At 33.1% G+C, this 22,283-nt stretch overlaps 1 protein-coding gene across 1 annotated transcript in view; it reads right to left on the reverse strand.

Moving 5' to 3' along the window:
* Window positions 1–22,283, reverse strand: part of CPD (carboxypeptidase D) — a 58,335-nt gene that overhangs the window by 11,602 nt on the left and 24,450 nt on the right. Inside the window, exons 5-17 of the mRNA XM_004684818.1 lie at window positions 21,778–22,127; window positions 21,192–21,383; window positions 19,305–19,472; window positions 16,608–16,717; window positions 12,994–13,096; window positions 12,184–12,326; window positions 10,435–10,604; window positions 8,782–9,105; window positions 6,826–7,021; window positions 4,576–4,711; window positions 2,065–2,196; window positions 1,259–1,354; window positions 1,101–1,165 (exon numbers count right to left, since the gene is read on the reverse strand). Of these exons, the coding sequence (XP_004684875.1) occupies window positions 1,101–1,165; window positions 1,259–1,354; window positions 2,065–2,196; window positions 4,576–4,711; window positions 6,826–7,021; window positions 8,782–9,105; window positions 10,435–10,604; window positions 12,184–12,326; window positions 12,994–13,096; window positions 16,608–16,717; window positions 19,305–19,472; window positions 21,192–21,383; window positions 21,778–22,127 (2,185 nt within the window). The remainder of the gene's footprint in view (window positions 1–1,100; window positions 1,166–1,258; window positions 1,355–2,064; window positions 2,197–4,575; window positions 4,712–6,825; window positions 7,022–8,781; window positions 9,106–10,434; window positions 10,605–12,183; window positions 12,327–12,993; window positions 13,097–16,607; window positions 16,718–19,304; window positions 19,473–21,191; window positions 21,384–21,777; window positions 22,128–22,283) is intronic.

Raw genomic sequence — 22,283 nt, forward strand, 5'->3', positions numbered from 1 at the left:
AGCTTTAAAAAGAACAGCAGTTAAACCCCCAAAAACAAACCTTTAAAAAAAAAAAAAAAGAGTACCTAAGTAAATGGAAAGATATATTATGTTAATGGACACAAAGACAATGCTACTGAGGTTAATACAACCTAAAGTTCTATAGATTCGACACAACCCCTAACAAAATTCCAACAGCCATTCTGCAGAAAAAGACAAACCAATATTCAAATTCGATTTGAATAGTCAAAACAATTTTGAAAAGTAACACAGTTTGGAGGATTCAAAGTGTCTCATTTCAGATTTTACTACAATTAAGAGTATTGGAAAGAGTGGTATTGATGTGAGTAGACATCCACATATAAACCACTGAAATAGAACTGAAAATCCAGAAATAAACCCATACATCTATGATCAATTTTGACAAGGGTGCCTAGATTATTCAATGGGGGTAGAAGAGTCTTTCCAACAAATGGTGCTATGACAACTGGATTTTCATATGCAAAGTTGAACTCCTGCTTTGTATTATATATAAAAATAAACTCAAAATATATCATTAACCTACATCTGGTACCTAAGTCTATAGAATTTTTAGAAAAAACATTGGGATTAATATTCATGGTCTTGGCAATGAATTTAGATATGACAATAAAAGACAAACATAAGTTAGATTTGACTTCATCAAAATTAAAAACACTGTATATCAAAGGTCATTATCAAAAAAATGAAAAGACAACCTATATTTTAGTTTACATCAAATAAAAATCAGATAAAGATAAAATTAATGAATTTTTTTTCTTATCACATTTTATATTTTCTTTTTTAAATTTTTAAAAAATAATATAACAGTTTATTTTTACATAATTTTGTGTCTTTTTCCATCCCAGTTGTAATCCCCATGGGTTTCCCATCACCAAGTCACCCCTCTGCCATCACCATAGTCCAGTGTACTCTCCCCACCCATTTTTGATCCCATTCCCCACTCCTCCCCTGTAAAATGTCTCTGGTATATAGTTGTTCATTATTATTATTATTTTTCCTCCCTGGCCCTTTATACTCCTGCTATGAGTGTATGAGTGAAACCATAATGGCACATTCTTACTGCATTCCATAAAGTATACCTTCATGCTGCCCAGGTGACTGTGCCATTCTGCACCACGCATTACTCCTCCTGGAATATTCTCATCTATAAAACAGTGAGAAATGTAGGATCAGCAAGACCATAAAGCAGCATAAACTAAAAGCAACAACATTAACTAAGGGTAAGAAAAATACCTACCTGATTTATTTGGGCAACTGGGCTGACCCATGTGCATTGATGGGTGATTGTTTGCATAAAGAGATGCCAGATGCTTCAATGTCTCTTTGTTTTCCACTATCAAAAAATAAACAAATAAAAAAAAATCATGAGTCAGAGGAGAAAATATTTTTCTCCAAGTTCAAATATTATTCATGGTCACAGAAGTCATCTTTATTTTCTGGTATATCTCGCAACCCACTAATGTTTATGATTAGCTTATGAAGTAGGTTACCACACTAAAATACAGACTTGTTTTATGTTTTACTACTTTAAAGGGCAAAATGGAATAATAACAATATTGATCATAAGCTGCTTTGAAAACAGTTCAAATGAATTATTATAAAAAGGCACCAGAGGTTCAACAAGTTAACTGTTTAACTCACCAAAGGTGGAATCAGTCAGTAGCCCACCTTTAAAGCAGGGGATGGCAACTCTTTAATTGGTAATATTTGGTTACTTAGAATATGAATTTCTTGAGAGAGGCACTGAGTCTTGCCTTTTTTATGTCACAAACATCATAACTGTTCAATAAGTATTTGTGAATTAACTGAACAGATGTGACAAGATGGCTATCCTCAATAAAGCAAGGTCATCATTATATCTGACCTCTATCCTCCAGGTAACTTTGACTGTGATATATATATAATCTTCTTAGATTGGTTATTGCTCATAGAATATGCTCAACTGTTTATTACTTAAAAAAAAAAATTAGAAGGGACAGTACCTAATTGGAACTTCCAATCTTAAGTTTAACTAGTATATATGGAAAATGACATTTTACATACCTGTTTGTACTGGTTTATCATAGGGGTATGTGACCAGCACAGAACCGCCATCTAAAGCAACAGAGAGACTGAAGTCCTGTTTTTGAATCAAATTCTCAATAATGGCTTTAGTCTCAGGCTGGGAGGCATTATCTAAAAAACAGAAAAGTCAAATATAAAATATCAAGTTTAAAAATTTTAATATGGGTTATTATGAACTATGGAAACATAGTTGAACATCACCAAAAATCTGCTTTATGAAATCTATATTTTATTATTCCATAAGTCACTAATTCAAGCAAAAGATATACATTCTAGAAGACAGGTTGTTTTGAATTTTACATATTTCAGGATAATATGTAAAGATTAATGAGTTTGAGCATGTTTAAGAAAATCTACTGGAAACAAAGGGATGGACATACACTCCTTTTATAATAATTTAAGTCACATTTAAAGGAATGACACTGGATCACTCACTGACATCACACACAAATGTCAATTCCAAATGGATTAAAAATTTAGAAGTAAATTGCAACAATAAATCAATGGTGATAAGTTACACACTACCAACATAAAGATAGTTTTAGTGACTCAACCCTTATGGCAAGGGAATTAAACAAAAAACAATTGTGATCACCTTAAGTTAAAATGCTTATATGCAATAAAAGAAAATGTAAAATGATTAAAGACACAGCCTACAAAATAGGAGCAAATATTTATACAACATTTGCTGTTAAGGGATTAATATCTAAGATGTATAAAAAAAACTCATACACTTGAACAATTAAAGCAACAATAAAGTATCCTAATTAACAAATGGGCAGCAGATATGAACAGACAATTCACCAAAGAGGATATCTAGAAGGTCAAAAGACATGAAAAAATGTTCAGCATCATTTTCAATAAGACAGATGCTATTTAAAATATAATGAAATACCACTCACATTTGTGAGAATGGTACACATTAAAAAGACCCACATGGTGGAGAGTATATGGAGAAAGTGGAACTGTTTCACACTGTTGATGGGAATGTGAACTGGTAAAATTATGGAAAGCAATATGGATTTATCTTAAAAATTAAAAATGGAAATACTGTATGATCCAGCAGTTTCACTCTTCAGCATATAACACAGAATGTGAACTATCAACAAAAAACCTGTTCCACAATAATTAAAGCAATATTATTTATAATAGCTGGAACATGGACTCAAGTGTAAATCTCCTGGAATAGAAGGGGTGGTCTATACCCATGATGGAGTACTTAATAGCCACAAGAAAGTATGAAATGCAACCATTTGCAACAAAAAAATGGAGGGAATTTGAGAGAATTCTGTGCAGCAAAGTCAGAATGACAAAAGCAAATATTGGACATTTGCAAAACACACATTCAACAACATAAAACAGTTAAAAACACTAATGAGGGCCCTCCCTGGTGGTGCAGCGGGTTAAAGCACAGCACTAGAGAATCTAAAGCTGCTCCGGCAGAGTTCGATTCCCACCTGGCCCGGAGATGACCACATGGCGTGGCAGACCTCTCCTGACCTGCCCGCTGTTCCCTTCAGCAGTGTACTTCGTCGATCTGCCTGTTCTACTCCCCACTCTGTCTCTGGTGAAGCCTCTCGCTGCCCCTGAGCCTCTGGCCTGTACCCCAGTTCTGTATGTACAAATAAATAAATCTTTAAAAAAAACCACTAATGAATATCAACAAACTTCCTGAGGGTTCTGAAGTTAAAATGAAGGGAAAGGGGAAAGGACAAGCGCAAACAAAGGATGGTAGTGGGGGAGAAAAAAAATGAAAATTCATATTAGCGAGAAACCATATGAATGTCGGGAATATGGCAAAACCTTCACATGGTATGAAAGCTTACAAATACATGAAAAGTCTCACATGGAAGAGATACCCTATAAGCATAAAAGCAATGTGCAAAAGTTTAAAAATGGTACAAAAGTTTAAAAAAATTCTTTTCAAAAAGAAGTAAAAATAATTTAGGCAATAAATAATCTATCTTTGAAAGTTTTCTTTTTTTACATTTTTTGCAAGAACAAAATTTAGAAACAAACTAGATACCCGTGAGTAGGGAAATAGTTGAATAAACTAGAGTACGGTGATTAAGAATGTTAGAGATTCATAAGCACTGAAGTGGAAAGATGTTAATGATATATTCAATTTAAAAAGGTGCAGAACTATGTATGTATATAGTTAATGCTTCTAATTAAGTAAATAAAAAAACATATCCCTTCAAATCAACCTACACACATACATATGGGAGAAAAGAAAAAGAAAATACAATTCAATATGACTAGTGTTGATGCCACCTCAATATTATTGGTTGAATTTTTAAGATTTTTAAAATTACTTTTGTAAACAAAAAAGGAGGAAAATTAAAGAAATCTGTATTTGTAGTGCTCATTTATATCCATAATCTACTTAAAATACTCTGTTACTCATCTACAAAACAGGATCAACTAATTTCTTAACAAGAGAAATAAAATTTCTGTAAAACACTATAATGTCCTAAAAATGAATCTTACTTGTGAAATCTGTGTCCAGATCTTTACCATGAGCATTTGTTTGTCCTGTCTTTGAACTACAGTCTTTCTCTTGTGCTCTTTCTCGCCCATCTGGATTTAGAGAAGGGACAATCACAATTCTAGTCCTGTCAACCAACTAAAACAGAAACAGACATCAATGAATTTATTAGCTCTATGTGGAATCAAAAGGTACCCTTACCCATGCCATAAATAGAAAGTCTTTATTGCTTATGCTAAACACAGACATAAACAGTAAAACTAAGAAATAAAAACCAAAACATCTCTTACTCCTAATAGTAAAAAAAGAAACAAAAAACTACTGCATAGCTAATGTCCCCAGGTATGCCTTGATGACGTCCAGCAGGGGTCAGAAATCACAGCCTGTAGGTTAAATCCAGCCTGCTACTTAGAAATAAATTTTATTGGCACCAAGTAACATCCATTTATATGAATGTTTATGTGCTGGGATGCAAAAGGTGTGTAGTTGTGACACAGAGCATAAAGCATCTATACCACAAACCTTAAAATATATCCTATTTGGCCCTTTACAGAAAAATTTACTGACACTGACTTAGATTAACAGTGAGATATTTCCCAGACTACAAACTGGAATGTATAACCTGCAAACAATGTATCAGTGTATATCTGCAAACAATGTAACAGAATTGAAATCTGTATGTCAAAAAAAAGGAGTAGATGTTTGTTTTATCCATAATTCCTCCTCCAGCTTATCCATAGACATTTATATCTACATATGTGACATGAAATAATTTCTGATATATGTCATCCTGTATATTTCTAATAGTAAATCAGAAAAAGTGGTTCCTAGTTTATTTATTCTAGTAAGACAATCCATAGCTTGAAAATATTTGAGACCCTTTACTCACTGGTTTTAAATTTCTCCCCTGGAGGACATTATATTCACCACAAGTTCCTGGATATATATATGTATAGTCAACTTTCCAGATTATTCTCTTAGCTCAGAACAAATGGCAACCTAAAGTTCAAGTCCAATTAGACCAGGGAGGCAAATTCTCATAAACAAGACATTTTTAAATTCCAAGGAGGTATTTTACTGAGTCTATACTGTCTATAGTTACCATAAAATCAGAGGTGGCAACTCTGTCAAATACTAAAATAATCTATGGAGCTATTAAGGGACTACTGATGCCTCTGGGGCTAGGTCCCAGGCATTATTATTTTCAAAAACTCTTCAAATACTTATTATGTGTGGCCAATGTTCGAAGTCATGGCTCTAGGTACTCCTCTGTATTCAAAGGAAAAAAAATTACAGAAAAATATCTTTCAGATACTCCTTATAAGTTACAGGCAAAAGAAAATATTTGTTTTGCTAAAGATGGTAAAATAATTTCTGATCAAGTCCAATTTAAGTTCATGTCCTCTAACCCCACTGGTCCCTCCTGACCCTAATCACTATCTCAATTCTTTCCAATTTTTTTTTTGGAGGCAGTATGAGATAGCAAAACAGCATAAGATTTTAAGTGAGACATATTTGAGTTTAAATCCCAAGTTTATCACTTACTAGCTGTGTGATCTATAAGTTATCAACTATCTGTGTTTCAGTTTTCACATCTCAAAATAACATAATTACAGGTTGAAGATCAAATTATATAGTACCTGCAGTACAGTAAGTATTAAACAAATATTAGTTCCTTTCCCCTATTCTAAGTTCTTCATAGATGATACCAATTAATATTTTTGAAGGATTCACGTTCATTCCTTCCTCTAAGACAACACATAACTAGGTTGCTTAACACACATGACCAAGTCTCTAGATCAAAGATCTTTTCTGTAATCATGGATAGCTACCCTAGACAATGCCATATTATTATTATAGGAAAATAAATTTTTTTGTTTCCTACCTTACTTTTTAATATAGTATCATAGTTATAAGGTACTGGGAATGGAGATTTCTCAAGTTAGAATGTACAAAAATGTGAATAAAGATTGGATGTGTAATATATTTTTAAAATGGAATAGAAGATTGAACACAGTCTCTATTACTTGTTACTCTATGCCACTTAGTACATACAATGAAATGTAAGAGGAAAGACACTATTGAATATATGCACAGATGACCTATTTTTAAAGATTAAAGCTTAGAATGCAATAAAAGTGTTTCTGAGTAAAATATAACAGGAAACTAAAACATTTTTAAATGATGCCTGATATCAATGTATCACTGAAATTTTTCCCTGTAAAATATGTCTAAACAGGTCATTCTCTTACTTGGGTAACAGCTGGGATCTTTTTGTAGTTCAAACAGAGAAATTCTGCCAGAGCCAAAAGTAGTTCAGTTCCAACTGGAGCATTTCCATGGATACCAGCAACGAAACGAATCTTTGGTTCTTCAGGTTCAGACACATTGGGTTTATTGGAGATTTCAAGGGACCAAATGTGACGGTATTCAACACTTTGTCCCAAACTTTTAAGAACCAGAACAAAAAGTCACAAATATTCAAGCATTATGATGTCAGCGCCAACTTAAAGATTTTAAAAAAGAAATGACAACAAAACATGAAAAGCTTTAAAACGTCTTTAAAGAATGAAGCATTGTATCAGATAATATTAGGAAAATTAGTTTTCCTTGACCAAAGAAGTCAAATAGAAGTGAAGTTTTTCTTAGATTTAGGAGAGTACGCATTGCTCTAAATTCGGTCATTCTCATTTATCCTCACAATATCACCCCTGAGAGGTGTGAATCTCTACCACTGAATCATGCACAGTGTTGTAAACCAACACCAATGCAATTAAAAAATATATATTTCTCATTTTTTTATAATCCATGCTATTTCGTTAATATCTTAAATTAAGAGAACCTTACTTTTAAGATCCAAATTAATATATGTAAATTAGATACTTTATGAATGTATTGTATGTAATATAAATATAAATGCAATACCAGTGTCCCAATAAAATAATTTTAATTGATCTGCTTGCCCAAGGTCTGAGTTTTACTTGACATACAACTGTGAGCTTATAGCCTTCTTTATATACTATATAGGGACATTTACAAGAATTAAATAGAAAAAAATACTATGGTTAAATTAAGAAGGAGTAATAAGAATAAATTAATGCTTTCCCATGATGCTCTTCAGGATGATTTATGCCTACTGGAGGACCACCTCAAACTGCCTCATGTTCTGCCATTGGTAGGTGTTGCATATTTTGGGGGAAATAACTGAATAGTCTATCTTGAATTTGAAGGTAAAAGAAATTTAAGTGAACTCAGTAACTGGATAGCAAAATAATGTCCAAATTTTTACTTTAAAATATGAAAATTTGTAAGCTCTATGTGATACTAAAATGGACAATATTAAAATCTGAGCAGAGTTGTTCAGGCATATGTTAAGGAAGACAAGTAAGTGGTATTTTCAAAGTAATTTTTATTCTTTGTATGTATTTTTGAAAATCATAAACCTATATCCAAGAAGTTAAACTTGCTAGTAAATAAAAAGCCCAATGAAGAACTGTAAAACAGTAAAAGGTAGGTAACTATAAGCACAGGGGAAAATGTAAAGACCCTACAATAGGCAAACAGTAGAAATCAAAATATCAAAGAAATAATTTAAGTCTTACAGAGGACTTAAAATAAAACAACAAAAGTGAGGTTGAAAGCCAGAGTGTGAAGACAAAAGTCTGTCTCAGCTGTCAGTTTTATATAACCCAGTACTGAATATTTCCCCCAGATCCTCAATCATTTACATCACTAAGGTTTTGTGCAACAGAGGAAATGACAGCAACCCTGCAGGCTTCACTTTCTAATTTGAAAAAATATTACACATTATCCCTGACAGGTTAGCTCACAGCTCCAATTCCTTCTTTGCCCCCAGAAAGATGTGACAACACAATATTTAGTCAGAGCATGAATTTGCAGCTGAGAAGTGGAAAGGGTTCTGAAATCAAAGCAGTCATTAGGAAGAGTAATTTTACATTTCCTGGAGACACAGGATATGCATTGTTAATGTAACAAGTAATTCTCCCCCACAGTCCCTCATAAAAGTTTCCAAAATTCATTACTAGAAAATCTTCAAGCAAATACTGGTTTCAAAATAAGTAAACTCCAACTTCCCATATACTGAGCTCTCCAACACTTCCATTAAATTACCACAAAAACTTTTCAACATACCTAATGCTGATTGTAACCTTTAAAAAAAAAAAAGGCAGTAAAAAGGTAATGCTTACTTGGTAAGATTTGTAATATGTGGATAGTTCATCACAAGTCCTCTCAGAAACTCTGATAAGTCTTTGTATGAATGGTATCGATAAAGAGCCAGATTTGAGGAAGAACGTAACATGAGGCCTTCCAAACCATTCTCAGCTGAAAGGTCTTTAATTAAAATTTCAAACTCTTTATTAACTGGGTCGCTGATGTCGTCTGTGTGGGTGCTATCCCCCTTTCCTTTCTTTGATTCACTGTTTGAATCTGTTGAAGACCTCACAAGGGTGAAGTTGACCTGAATAGCACCTTCACTCTTTACGGTAACATTCTTGGTAACTGGATTATATCTGTAAGAAAGGAGACAGTTCAGAGCCACATTTCTTCAGTTAGAGTACCTAAGCCCTGTGGAAACAGATGTGGAGAGGATGTGAGTCCTTGACATTAATGTGGTACATCTTCTTAAGAGTCAAATTTTTAACTTTATGATCATTTAATATTTGTCTTAAACATCAACAAAGAACAAAAATGGGAAGACTGTAAAATATGAGTAAGTTAAGATTAAATATATGACTCCCAAACAAAGTTTGTACATGCAGTGAACACTTCTATATCTGCCATTAAGTTACATAGGTGGGAAAGTTTGTAGGTATTTAAAACATTCTCTATCAAAAACAGTGTTCTTGCCCTATTTTTCAGAAACTCTGATGCTTCAGTTTTTCTAACACTAAGTGAAAACTGACAACAGACAGGAAACACCTCATTACTCACTGATATAAGGTTCTAAACTGTCCATTTATGGACCACAAAATATTTGAAAATAATTAAATATATAAGTTTGTTTTTGTGTTTATCCTTACTTCAATGGATGGTCAAAATAATTTTTTAGAAATAAGGTAGCTAATGAGGGGAGGAGAAAATAGCTTCTGATAACATCTATGCTTATCAAAACATAAAAGAGAAAGCTACAAGGAAAAACAATGAATTTCAGATTAAACATTCAGTTGGTTACAATTCTACAGTGTCTGCAAAGGAGGGGGAATATTAAAAAAAATTTCCAAGGAAAAATAGGTCCTAAGTGCTTTTTTTTCTTTTTAAGTAAATGTATTTAATCTCTGTAGAAAGAAATACTTATCTTCATGGAAAAAAAACATACTTATCTTCATAAAAAATAAATATAGTTATCTTTGTGAAAGAAAAAACAAAGAAAAGATGGAAAATGGCCTTGTTCACTGAAACAATCAGGGAAACATAACATGAATGTTTGTGAAAGAACTTTAAAAGGGTACACATGTCAAGTGGTGGTTTGAATAGGACACCATGACTAGAAATATGCAACATAAATTGTTTCCCAATGGAAACAGGTACTGTTGTTACTAATCAAAGAGGAAAATACTCACTATAGCTTTATATCTGGACAGAGTACAGGTGATCTGATAAGAGAATAAAAGAGGCCACTTTCCAAAGTGTGTAATTTCACAAATTTCTTACATCTGATAGTTGTTGTATTCATTTTTCCACTAAAGGCAAGTCAAATGTGTAACCAGTTCTGACCTTATTAGCATTAAGCTCAAGGTCGCTTGGCACACTTTCTAGGGCTTTCTGGCAATAATCTTGCAGAACGGAACCACACTTGTTTCTATCTCCAGCACACAATTTCAGAGCAATCATTGACTCACCCTCGAGCAGATGCTGTGATTTTATAAGTTCCTGGAACCAAGAGACGCCAGTAATCTCCCATTTTGTAAGTAGTCACTGGATGATTAATTTCAGCAACACTAATGGTGGCATTTAATATACCCCTGCCATCTGTAGCATCTAGGACAAATCCTTTGACACCCTGATGAACCTGGGTAAATACAAGGATACCAGATTTCAGTTAATCATTATGTAATCATTTTGGGAGCTCATATCCAAAATAACATTGTTAATAATGGCAAACATGTGAAACAGAAATTTAGGTGTTCAGTATAAAGCTAAATGTAAATGCCCGTTACACAAAATATTTCAGCTTCAAAAAGGCTATTTTCTCATAGGCTAGTTTTGTCTTTATCATGTGGAATATAAATAACACTGTTTAAAGAGTAGCACATGGACAACTTCAGAATACAGAACATATTCAAGAAGCTATACTGGGTTCTTTAAAATGAAAATGATGTTTTTGAAATATGAGGGCTATGCTAGATTAAAGAGAAAGAATGACTAATAGCAATGCATAAAACTTGACTAGATCCTGGTTCTTAATTATAGCTGTAAAAAAGACTTTTGGGGAATAGATGGGGAAACTGAATATAGACTATGTACTAGGCAATATCTGAGAATTAATGCTAATTTCCTTTGGTGAATTATGGCATTAGTGATGGCATGTAGGAAAATATCCTTATTTCCACAAAATGTATTCTCATATACTCAGGTATAAAATAGCATAATACTTACAACTAATATTAAATTAGTTCAACAAAAATGTGTATGCATGTCTGCATATATCCAATTTAAATATAAATAAAGCAAATGCAGCAAAATGTTAAAAATTGTTAAATCTAGGGGAAGTATTTACTCTATTAGTCTTATTTTTTGTATATTTAAAAGTACTCAAAATGAAATGTTTTTAAAAATTAGTATGTAAATGCCACTCCACTCAGTAAAAGGAATGAAGAAGATAAAGTATTAGCCAAAGCACAAAGTATTAGTCAGACTATCCTAATAACCATATTAGCATATTTCTTATATTCTTTACCTATTGACCACCATGAATATCCAAACATTAATCATTTCGCAGGTAATTAATTATGTCACAGCTAAGCACTGGCAAAAAGAAGAATAAAAAATATTTACCCCCAAAGCCCATCTTTCTATCACTTGAAAAATGCTTAGGCGCGCATCCAATTTACGTTAGCCTTTTATAAAGTATAGGGGTAAAGAAGTGACCACGTTTTTTTTTTTTTTTAAAGATTATTTATACACAGGGGTGAAGGCCAGAGGTGCAGAGGCAGTGAGAGGATTCACCAGAGACAGAGTGGGGAGCAGAACAGGCTGACTGACAAAATATACTGCTGAAGGGAGCAGTGGGAGGTTCAGGAGAGGTCTGCCATGCCATATAGGTCACCTCCCTGGGCAGAGATCGAGTTCATGCTGCTGTGGCTAGCTTCTTACTACTGCACTTTAACCTGCTGCTTCACCAAGGAGGGCCCTGAAGTGAACACTTTTTAAGAGTAAACCAGCACTACACTGTTTAATCATTTCAACTCTTCCCCCCAATACAAATAAATTAACTTCTAAAATCCATCAGTTTTCTATATAAATTATTAAAACATTAGTAGAATAAATTGGAATTCCAAAGGGTGTATTATAAAATCATGCTATGAAAATCCTTTCTATATGCAGAAATCTTCTTAGGGGAAATTTCAAATGTACTCCTGAATAATCACCTGCTTCATAAACTGGATTAGTGATCTTCGATTCTGCTCCCAAAATTTTGGCAGCTCATTCTCAAATGGGTATTTCATACAACCTAATTCAATAGTTACTTCAAAGCAATTTGTTTGTAAATAGTTCCAGTCCTGCATACCACCTGAAGAATGAAAAAATTAAAATCAGTCACTCTGAAGACATTCCTACTAGTTCAGATCCCAAAAGGTAAACAATTTTCTTAGTAAAAAAATTAGCAAAATTCATCTTTTATCAATATTGGCTGAGAATTCCTTGCTGTTTGTGGTTCGGGTAAAGCACCCATACATTAATGTTGAAGAAGAATCCACATGTAGCTTATACTCTTCTTATTAGTACATCTAAGGTATTTTATAATAACCAGAAGTAAAATATAAAACTTTCATCAAGTTTTAGTTCATTTTTACTCTAAACTCAAAGTGTAATAAGTGTAAAAAAGTTGAAAAGTTTATTTGCTTTTAACTATTTAAACAGTATTTCTAAAAGAATGATTCTTTCTCAAAATTAAAAAAATCAGTATCAATAACAATAAAGGGGGCAGAAAATCCTTCTATACATATCTTTTTTTTTATACAATTAACAAAAAGATTTGTATTAGAACATTTCACTCAGGGAAGAAAGAGGTATCTGTATCATCAAATATGGAATGTTGAAGAAATAGTTAAAATAAATATACTCCAAGCGTGGTAGGGGCTGGCTCAGGCTGGGACTCACATAGGCCTCTCCACATCAGCTCCAGGCTGAGGGCCCACCACATGGCCATACTGGCCTTCATATAAAATAATGTTTACCTGGGACATTATACCAATTAGCTCCATTTGTTATTCCATGAGGAAAATATTCATTAGGGTACATATTCTTGCAAGGTCTTCCTTGAAACATCTGGGAATTTTCCTGGAAAAAAAAATTGTATTTATTTGAAAACATAGATGGGTAAGGGAAAATAATAAAACTAATTACCAACAGGTACCAACGGGGTGTATATAGGGTGAGAATGCGATGGGTGGGGCCACAGGAAGCAGTGAGACTTTTCAATGTACAACTTTCTATGCCATTTCTATAGAATTTATTATCTATTTTTTTAAACCAAAATTAATGAACATGCTCTGTAAAAAAATTGGAAGAACTTTTTACTTACTATTCACAATTACAAGTAATATAAAATCAAAGCATAGTCATACTTTCACTTTACATTCTCAAGAAGTCTAAAGTCCAGAAAAGATAATTCAGGTATCTAGAATTATGTAGAATAGGCAGCTTTCTCTCACTTCTGTGGGGACTTAGACTCTGCAGTTAGACTACTACACTTCGTACAATATCCCGCATCTTTTATTTCCTGCGCCTCAAAACAGCCCTTGTCTTTGTGTCCTCAGCATCTACCACAATGTCTGGCATAGTATGTGTGCACCATAGCATGTCTGATGGAGAGTAAGAAAAACTGCCAGGAAATTATAAATAAATGCTCCTGGAATCTAGAAAAGAGAAAGATTATCTCTGACTAAAGTGTTAGGTAAAACATCTTGAGAAACTGTTATAAAAGGGAGTCAAATATCATTTCTCTCTTTTGGAAGTAGTAGAGGGGAGTACTGAAAAACATGAGAAAAATAGTAATTTCTCATTTTCTCCATCACTGAGAATTAACCATTTTACTTTAAATACAAAAGCAACCCTCTTCCACAGATTTAATACACCAATTACAGGCTTATGAGCCCACCACTCTTTGATTAAATAAAAATAATTTTAGATGATTATAGCAATTGTATACATGATCTTTTGCTGTTTTTCCCCACTAAAGGCTTGCACACATCTTCTATTTCTATCAGTATCTATCAATTTATCTATTTAGTAATATGCTATACAGATGTACTACTAGTCTAATACATTAATAAAGTGCACATATACTTTATAAACTTGCATATAATTTTTAAAAGTTAAAGGATACATTTAAAGAAATTAAATATAATGTCTAATATATTCTTCTTATACCTTAATCATGCATCTAGCATAAACCAACTCTGAATACCATATTCCAGGCAGTCATATTTGTACTTCATTCTCACTGATTAAGGAATAAGTGAAGAACTCAGTAAAAAGGGTATTATATATTCATGGTATATATATATATATATATGTATATTCATGACTTTAGAAACTTTATTATGATAAAAATGTGATGTGAAAAATGAACCAAAGCCAGGGAGATCCACAAGCTTACTACTGAAATAATTCAATTGATTATGAGCACCTGGGAGGTTGTGGCAATTTGATTTTACCATGTCCATTTTGTTATCTCTTCTACCCTGGACATCACTACATTTCCCCCCCCTTTTATGTTTTCCCTCTATTCTCTAATTGCCAAAGGACGCTTGTTCATTTTTTTCCTTTTTTCTCCTCCAGATGCTACAAGTTTAGAAGATTTCCCTTTAAATCCACCTGCCCTTTGAAATTGTGCCTATCCCTTCAAACTGTACTAGAGCCTTTACATTGTATGCATTTTGAAATCTCCTCTATATTCCAGTACTCTTGTCTGCCCAGTTAATTTTCTGCATTTCCAGATTTAGGTTTTGTATTTAGGGTGTATTTAATATTTAGTGGTCATTCCACATCATCTTTAGATCTGCCCTTCATTACTCCTCTTTTCTGTCTTCACAGATTTTCTTGGTTTTCTTTTGCCTCATTGTGGAGTCTTGTAGTAGGGCAAAAGTGTATTGGTAGTATAACAGGTCAGAGACAAAAGAAATGAGGCCAATGAGGGTATGAGTGTAGATGGAGTTTAATTATCAACTTCCCCATTTACAACAGAAAAATGAAGACAAAAAATTCTAGAGGAGGCAGGATGTAGTAGGTTTAAAAAAATGGAGGAGAATAGGGGTAAATATGAGTAATAGGGGTAAATAAAAAATGAGAAAATGGAATATAAATGAACTCATATCAGACTGCTCAAAATTCTACTTCAGTTAGGCAAAGTGATCTACTGAGAACAAGAAGAGTAAAGCTGGAATTAGGAGGTTCAGGTAGGGGATAAAGGCTCAGAATCACTGAAGTGGTAAATGAGCCAGGGAGTCAAGTAGCAAAATCTTAAATATTGCCAAGTAGAACTAAGGGTTAAGTTGAGGTTACACAGAATATATAGTCAATTGCCATGATTGTGTGACTTTTCTGGTATGGAGAAGAAACTTGGTGATAATTACTGAGTATTAGTAAAGCAGATTATGTCAAAAGAGTTCAAAACGTCCTGAGATGTAAAGAAATACTCCCTGAAAGACAGGCCCTTTGGTCTAGGCTATATAGTAAGTAAATAAAATAAAAATTATTTAACAGCCAAAGAAAACAAAAAGGGGAACTAGAAGTCACAAAAAAAGTGAAAAGCAGATGGAGACAGAATATGATATACACAATATCTAATCACTTAATTTTTATTATGATGTTTCAGAGTTATCACATTCTCCTCAATATTATGACATATACACCCATCTAAAAATGATATGCTCAACCAGAAGACAACTATTTTTTAAAGTAAAATAATAAATGTCCTCCCTGTTAAAAATTGCAGATCAATCTCACAAAGTTCACTTGTAGAGAATGAGGCAGTGGAAAAAGTATTCTAGAAGGGTGTAATTAGAGAATAACAAGTCTAATTTTCTAAAAACAATTTTTTAATTAAATTTTCATACACACACACACACACACACAGAGACATTTTTGATTGTAAAGATAATGTGTATCCACTGTAGGGATTTTAAAAATGTAGAAATGTGTATTTGCTTTCCTTTGCTTAAATATCTTAGAGGTTGGCAATTTTTTTCTCTAAAGGGTCAGATGGTAAAAATTTCAGGCTTTATAAGGCTTGAAAGTTTATCTTGCAACTACTTAACTCTGTATCAATTGAGATGACTGCAGCGTTTTTCTTCTTTAGTCTATTAATATGGTGAATTACTTATTTTCAAATGTTGAAAGGAAAAGCAGCCATAGATGATATATAAAAGAATGGAAATAAATGTGTCAATAAAGCTTTAATTATGAAACAGGTGATAGGCGAGAAATACTTGACCTCAGAGATACAGTCTGTTAACCTTAGATGACTTTATTAGGTTTATAATTGAAGTATTTGTCATATGAAATAAACTGGCATGCTTGTCTACATTTACTATGTCTAGTTTATTATGTCCCAGGTACTGTTTAAAAGATGAAAATATACTACTTGAACTTATAGACTAATGTGGAAAGACATGTAGTGTGTTCAAAAGTGAGGTGTGAAACAGAGAAGCAAAAGCAGTAAAGATGCCCAAAGGGAATCATGAAAGGCGTAAGTAAAAAAAAAAACACTTTACCTGAGTTTTGCAGGACTTGGCTTTAAATGAAAAAAATTATTTCTATAGCATTTTATGCTTAAGCACAAGCCTACCTTGGAATAAGAAAGTGCTATTTGTTGAAACACAGCATCATCTGGGGATTTACTGTATGTGGCAAGCCCTTGTTCATCATCATCAAAAGGGTAGTTAACAACCAAAGAACCTACAAGGGAAGGAAGAAAGGAATCAGAAAAACTGAGCAAAGTTTGATACTACTCAATAAAATTCAGACATTTATAAGGTAATAGGAATTTAAAATAAGAAGGGATCCCTGAATTCTAATTAACCTATCTTCCTCATTCCAAACATGGAATCAAAAAGTGTTTACATGGCTTATTTATTGATAGGGCAGCTATCCTGACCTACACTCAGAAACTAGTTAAATGGAATTATATGACTTTTCATGACTTAAGGTAAAGAAAGTGGAACTTAAAACATATGTAAAGAATATCAAATCTCTTTATGCTCTGTGGTCACAGGGCATAAAATAGAGTGTTTATCATATGAAGTCCTGAACTACATATGCCCCTTACCCCATATCACCAGATAAAGTCTCTTATTTTCCTACTAGATACACTGCTTTTAATTTGTTGACCTGTCCATTTATTTGGCTTCTAGTGACCCATTTGTTACCTTTTTTTTTATTATGGACATGCAAGTGAGGGTACATTCAGTGTGAATTCAGATGAAGTAAACCTGTGATAACAAATATTGTCAAACATGTGGAAAACAGTTGGCAGTTACTCAAAAAAGCTAAACATGGAGTTACCATATGATGGCATTTTTATCAAAAACAGCTAACCAGGAAATTATCCAAAAGAATTGAAAACAGGGACTCAAATATAGATATTGTATACCAATATTAATAACAACAAAATGTGGAACAACCTTAATGTCCATTAATAAGCAAACTGTGCTATATACTGTTCATAAAGTGGAATATTTCAGCTACCACAAGGTATGGTGCACTAATACATGCCCAGCATAAATGAACACTGAAAATATGTCAAGTGAAAGAAGGAAGATATAAAAGGCCATGTATTGTATGATTCCATTTCTATAAATTATTCAAAATAGGCAAATCCACAGGGATAGAACAATTTTTGGAGGATCTCAATTTTACTTCTTGAATCCAAAAACCCATAAATGTGTGCAGAGTGATGGTTACCAGGGCCTGAGGGGAGAGGACAATAAAGAGCAATTACTTAATATGGATAAGAGTTTTCTTTTTGTGAGATGAAATGTTTGGGAACTTCATAAGAGATGGTGGTTGTCTAACATTGTGAACTCATTAAAGTTCACTCAACTGTTTACTAAAATGGTTAATTTTATTTTTATATGTGTCTCATCTTAATAAAAACATTAGTATCAAAAATTACAAAAGGAATATCGTTTTTCTCTGTATTCTTTCAAAACCCTTTTAAGCTGTAAATTGGGATAAAGATATCTTCCTTTAATTTTTTTTTCACCAAGATTTCAAGTCATTTAAAGTCTTTAAGAAGAAAAAACAGACACATCGTTGAAAGACATACATTAACATGACTGAAGATGCCTAACTCCCACGATGCCAAGCCATGGATGCATACAACATGTGTAAACTATTTTTACTGAATGTAACTAGTATTATATTTTCCAATATAACCAATATGACTTTTGACTTATTCTGAGGATACCTTAAACAGTCCCCTGCCAAATAATATTTCTATCAAACATGAAATACATAAAATATAAAAAAGTTCTGCAGGCTGTAATTTCATAATTCATCCATAATTACCAATTATAGAAGTAATTTTTTCTATTATTGGCAAGCTTTTGAAGGAATTTTTAAAGAATCTCAATTTCTTAAGACTAAATATCCCTAAGTATGTATTGTTATTCTTAAATGGCAGGTTAACATAACTGCCATCACATCACATATCAAACTGCAATACTTCTTCTGGACATGCCAACAAATATTGACACTAAATTTTTTCTCCATTAGCTGTTACTCCCCATTCCTTCCCACCATTCTCCATACCAGCCTGAGACAATCACTAACCTATTTTCCATCTCTTTTGATTTGCCGTTTCTGAACATTTCACACACAAAAAATTCAACAATAAATGATCTCGTGTCTTCTATCACATAGCATAATGTGTTCAAGATTTCTCTATGTTGTAGTATATGCATCAGCACTTCATTCCTTTCCATTAACAACATATTCCATTACATGGTTATATCACACTTTATTTATCCATCAATCAGCTGATGGTTGTTTGGGGTAGTTCTACATTTTAGTTATTATTATACATATTATTATTATTATTCTGAACATTCAGGAACAAGTTTATATGTGGACATATTTTCAGCTCTTTTGGGTAATGATACCTTCACTCACTCATTCATACAACCCTAGTTGGATACTGATGATTTTTAATTTTAACTTCTCATCCTATTTAACTGATCCATTCCCACTGAATTATAGGAGTTAAATAAAAGATAAAAGAATGATAAAAATTACACATACTAAAGATTTATTAAGCTTTAAAAGGAGAATGAGGAGGAGGTGGAAAACAGCCAGGGAGTTGGCTTAAAAAGTAATGAGAAAAAAAAAAAGTAATGAGAAAAGGTTTTTATTGTTGTTTACCATAAAGCAATAATAGGATACCCATCTTTTAAAAAAGCTTAAGATTATAAACAGATAAAATTCCACCAGGATTTTCAAATGCTCTCAACAAGAATTAATTAGTACAATATCAAGTTGCTATTACCTCCATGCAGGTTTGCTGACAGTACAAATGGATAGGTCTTCAACCAGCTCATTACAGCAATAGTTTCTGGTTGGGTAGGATCTGTGATCTGAACAAACTGATCTGGGAAATTTCGGTTCAGGTCAAAGTTGTTGCTGTTGTTTCTGCCTATTACACTTAATGAATCTCCTGTAGGATAAAGAAGTCTAATTTAATCCATGTTTCATTAATATTTTAATCCAACACACACCACTTCATATATTCTCAAAGGGCACTGTGAAGTTATCAAGGTCTACTATGATCAATCATACTATGATTAAAAAATGTATCTTTTTACATTGTACACTGGTGTATATACATATACACATATATACATATGTATCTTTTTCAGATCTTTTCAAATCTTTTGAACAGAGAGGTAAAGCCATTACCTCTCTGCTTTTGTCCTCTGACCATTCTTTGAAGGGAAAAATCCAATCATGCAAATTATAATTAACTATAGCTTAATTGTTAAAAATCCACATCACTGACACAATCACAGTGTTGAATAGACATTATTAATGGAAGGGGGACTCTATTATAGAGTGAATTCTAGTGTTTTCTAGAATTCACTCGGTGAATTCTAGTGTTATGAACCAAATCTGTTACTTCAGGGTCTGTTCCAAAGTTCTTACAAAGGTACTCAATAAGATTCAATAGCATGTCTCTTCTCTTTATGTCATTCACTAAGACATAAAGAATGAATAATAAAAGACTGAATGAAAAGAAGAAAACTGTGGTGTGCTTACATTAAAATGATCATAAAAAGGTAAAGTTAGTCAAGAATGTTAAGTTAGAAGTCTGACTTAATGGAAGAGAAACGGTTGAACTTAAACTTATTTCATTTTAATATGAGGTAGAAGCCCTATTATTATTGTCATTACAGTGAAAAAAACAATTACAAGTGAATGAAGGAAAACTGTAGAAAGCTCACTAGTGGTAAGTAGTTTCACCTTTCAAAAAGGTCTAGATGAATGTGGAGGGATTTGTGAGACTGACAATGAAGAGGTCCTTAGGGAAAGGGTTTGAATTACATTTGTAAGGATTAACCCAGTCAGTCATTGGTTGATTTTCTCAGTGATCAGTGCGTGAGTAATAAATCATGTGGCTGTGTAGTCACATTATGGTACTTTTTCTACTCACTGGTATAATTTCCTGGAGGGAATCAAGAGGTAGAATATATATATTCTCACTTTCCTAGTGAAAGCCCTGTCCTTACTATATTGCCCCAGGAGAGATGGCATGCAGGGAGAATAAAATGGGAGTAAAAACCAGTACTTGCTTCAAAAGATACTTGGTTTAATTTTTTTAAAAAAGATTTATTTATTCATATAAGTGTTAGGGTGTAGGCCAGAGGTGGGGGGGAGGTGACAGGATTCTCTAGAGACAGAGTGGGGAGCAGAGAGATGATTGACATTAGGCAAAACAGGAGAGGTCTTGGGGTAGCTCTCTTGCTCAGGGATTAAAATCATGCTATAGCTGCAGGTAGTTTCATAGTGCTGAGACTTAACCCCCTCTACCACCAGGGAGATCCAGATTTGGTTTAATTTTTCATTTACGAGTTAAGGTTCCCAATACAATAAATTTAACAAAAATTACTGTCGAAATAGAATAATTTGTAAATATTTTCTATTACTTTTAGTTAGTAAGAGTCACTAGTGAAGGAATTCGTTTAAGTATAAACTTGTGTACATAACTGTTGAATGAACTAACCTATCTCTTACAATAATGTAAGAGCTAAACCCAGTTATGAATGATAAGTAAAATAGGACAAAATCCCATGGTTAAAATTCTCTTCTACTCACAAATTGATTACTAGGACATCTAATAATCAAGAAAACTAAGCACAAGTAGATAGCTATTACTTACCTTCCTGTGCCTTTTCATATCCATCAGGATTCATGGATGGCATAAGGTGAATTCTAGTGTTATGAACCAAATCTGTTACTTCGGGGTCTGTTCCAAAGTTCTTACAAAGGTATTCAATAAGGTTCAATAGTAGTTCTCTTCCAACCACTTCATTTCCATGCATATTTCCAATGTATTTAAATTCTGGTTCACCTACAAACAGAATAATTACATGGAAGACTATTTTTCTTTTTCAAGTATCATGGGCTCTGTTTTTATCCCAACATATGTTAAAACCCTAAACAAAAAATTTAAGTAAAAATATATTTTGGCAAAAGCAGCAAAAAAAAAGCACTTCCTTACTACGATGTGTATATACTACACATAAACAGAATATGAAAATACTACTAGTAAAAAGTGTCCAATATGGCAGCATATGTATTAAACACTTTCTAACAATTAATTCTCTTCTTTTCTGGCAAGAGATTGGTTACATTTTCTTTGTACCAATTATACACACTATAAGTCACCTCTTGATGAAGCACATGATATAATATACAACTTTGAGAGGTACTATTGAAATTATGTTTAAGACCATACCAATTACCTGGTTCATGGACGCCTGGATTATCAGATATCTCCATTACATAAAGTTCCCTTGATTCTACTGATTTTCCCAATGAATAAAGCCGGGTGATGTTAGGATATTCATTGGCAAATCTTCTCAAGAAGATTTCCATATCAGGGAAATGGTGGTGATGAAAGTCCTTTGGTTGAATTGGCTGGTGGGAGGATTTTGTTTCAGATGGACTATTTAGTATAGCAACTGTGCTAGCAGTTGCTACAGCCTCAGTTGTGTCAAGGATTACTGGAGTGACAGTTGGCCGAAGGGAAAAGTTGAGTTTTGTGGCTGCTCCTTCTTTCACTACTATATTATTAACAGTTAGTGGTATATATCTGGGGAGAAAAAAATTGAGAAATGTAGCAACTTGGAATTAAATTAAACACAACGTTTTAACATTATAGCAATACAAAAGCCTTTCATTCTCTTATTCCTGTCAAAATTCAAATGAAATACAGACATGTAAATTCAAGACTTTTAGGCATATTATC

Source organism: Condylura cristata, unplaced genomic scaffold (genome assembly GCF_000260355.1).
Source record: "Condylura cristata isolate star-nosed mole 26May11 unplaced genomic scaffold, ConCri1.0 scaffold00017, whole genome shotgun sequence".
NCBI lineage: Eukaryota > Metazoa > Chordata > Mammalia > Eulipotyphla > Talpidae > Condylura > Condylura cristata.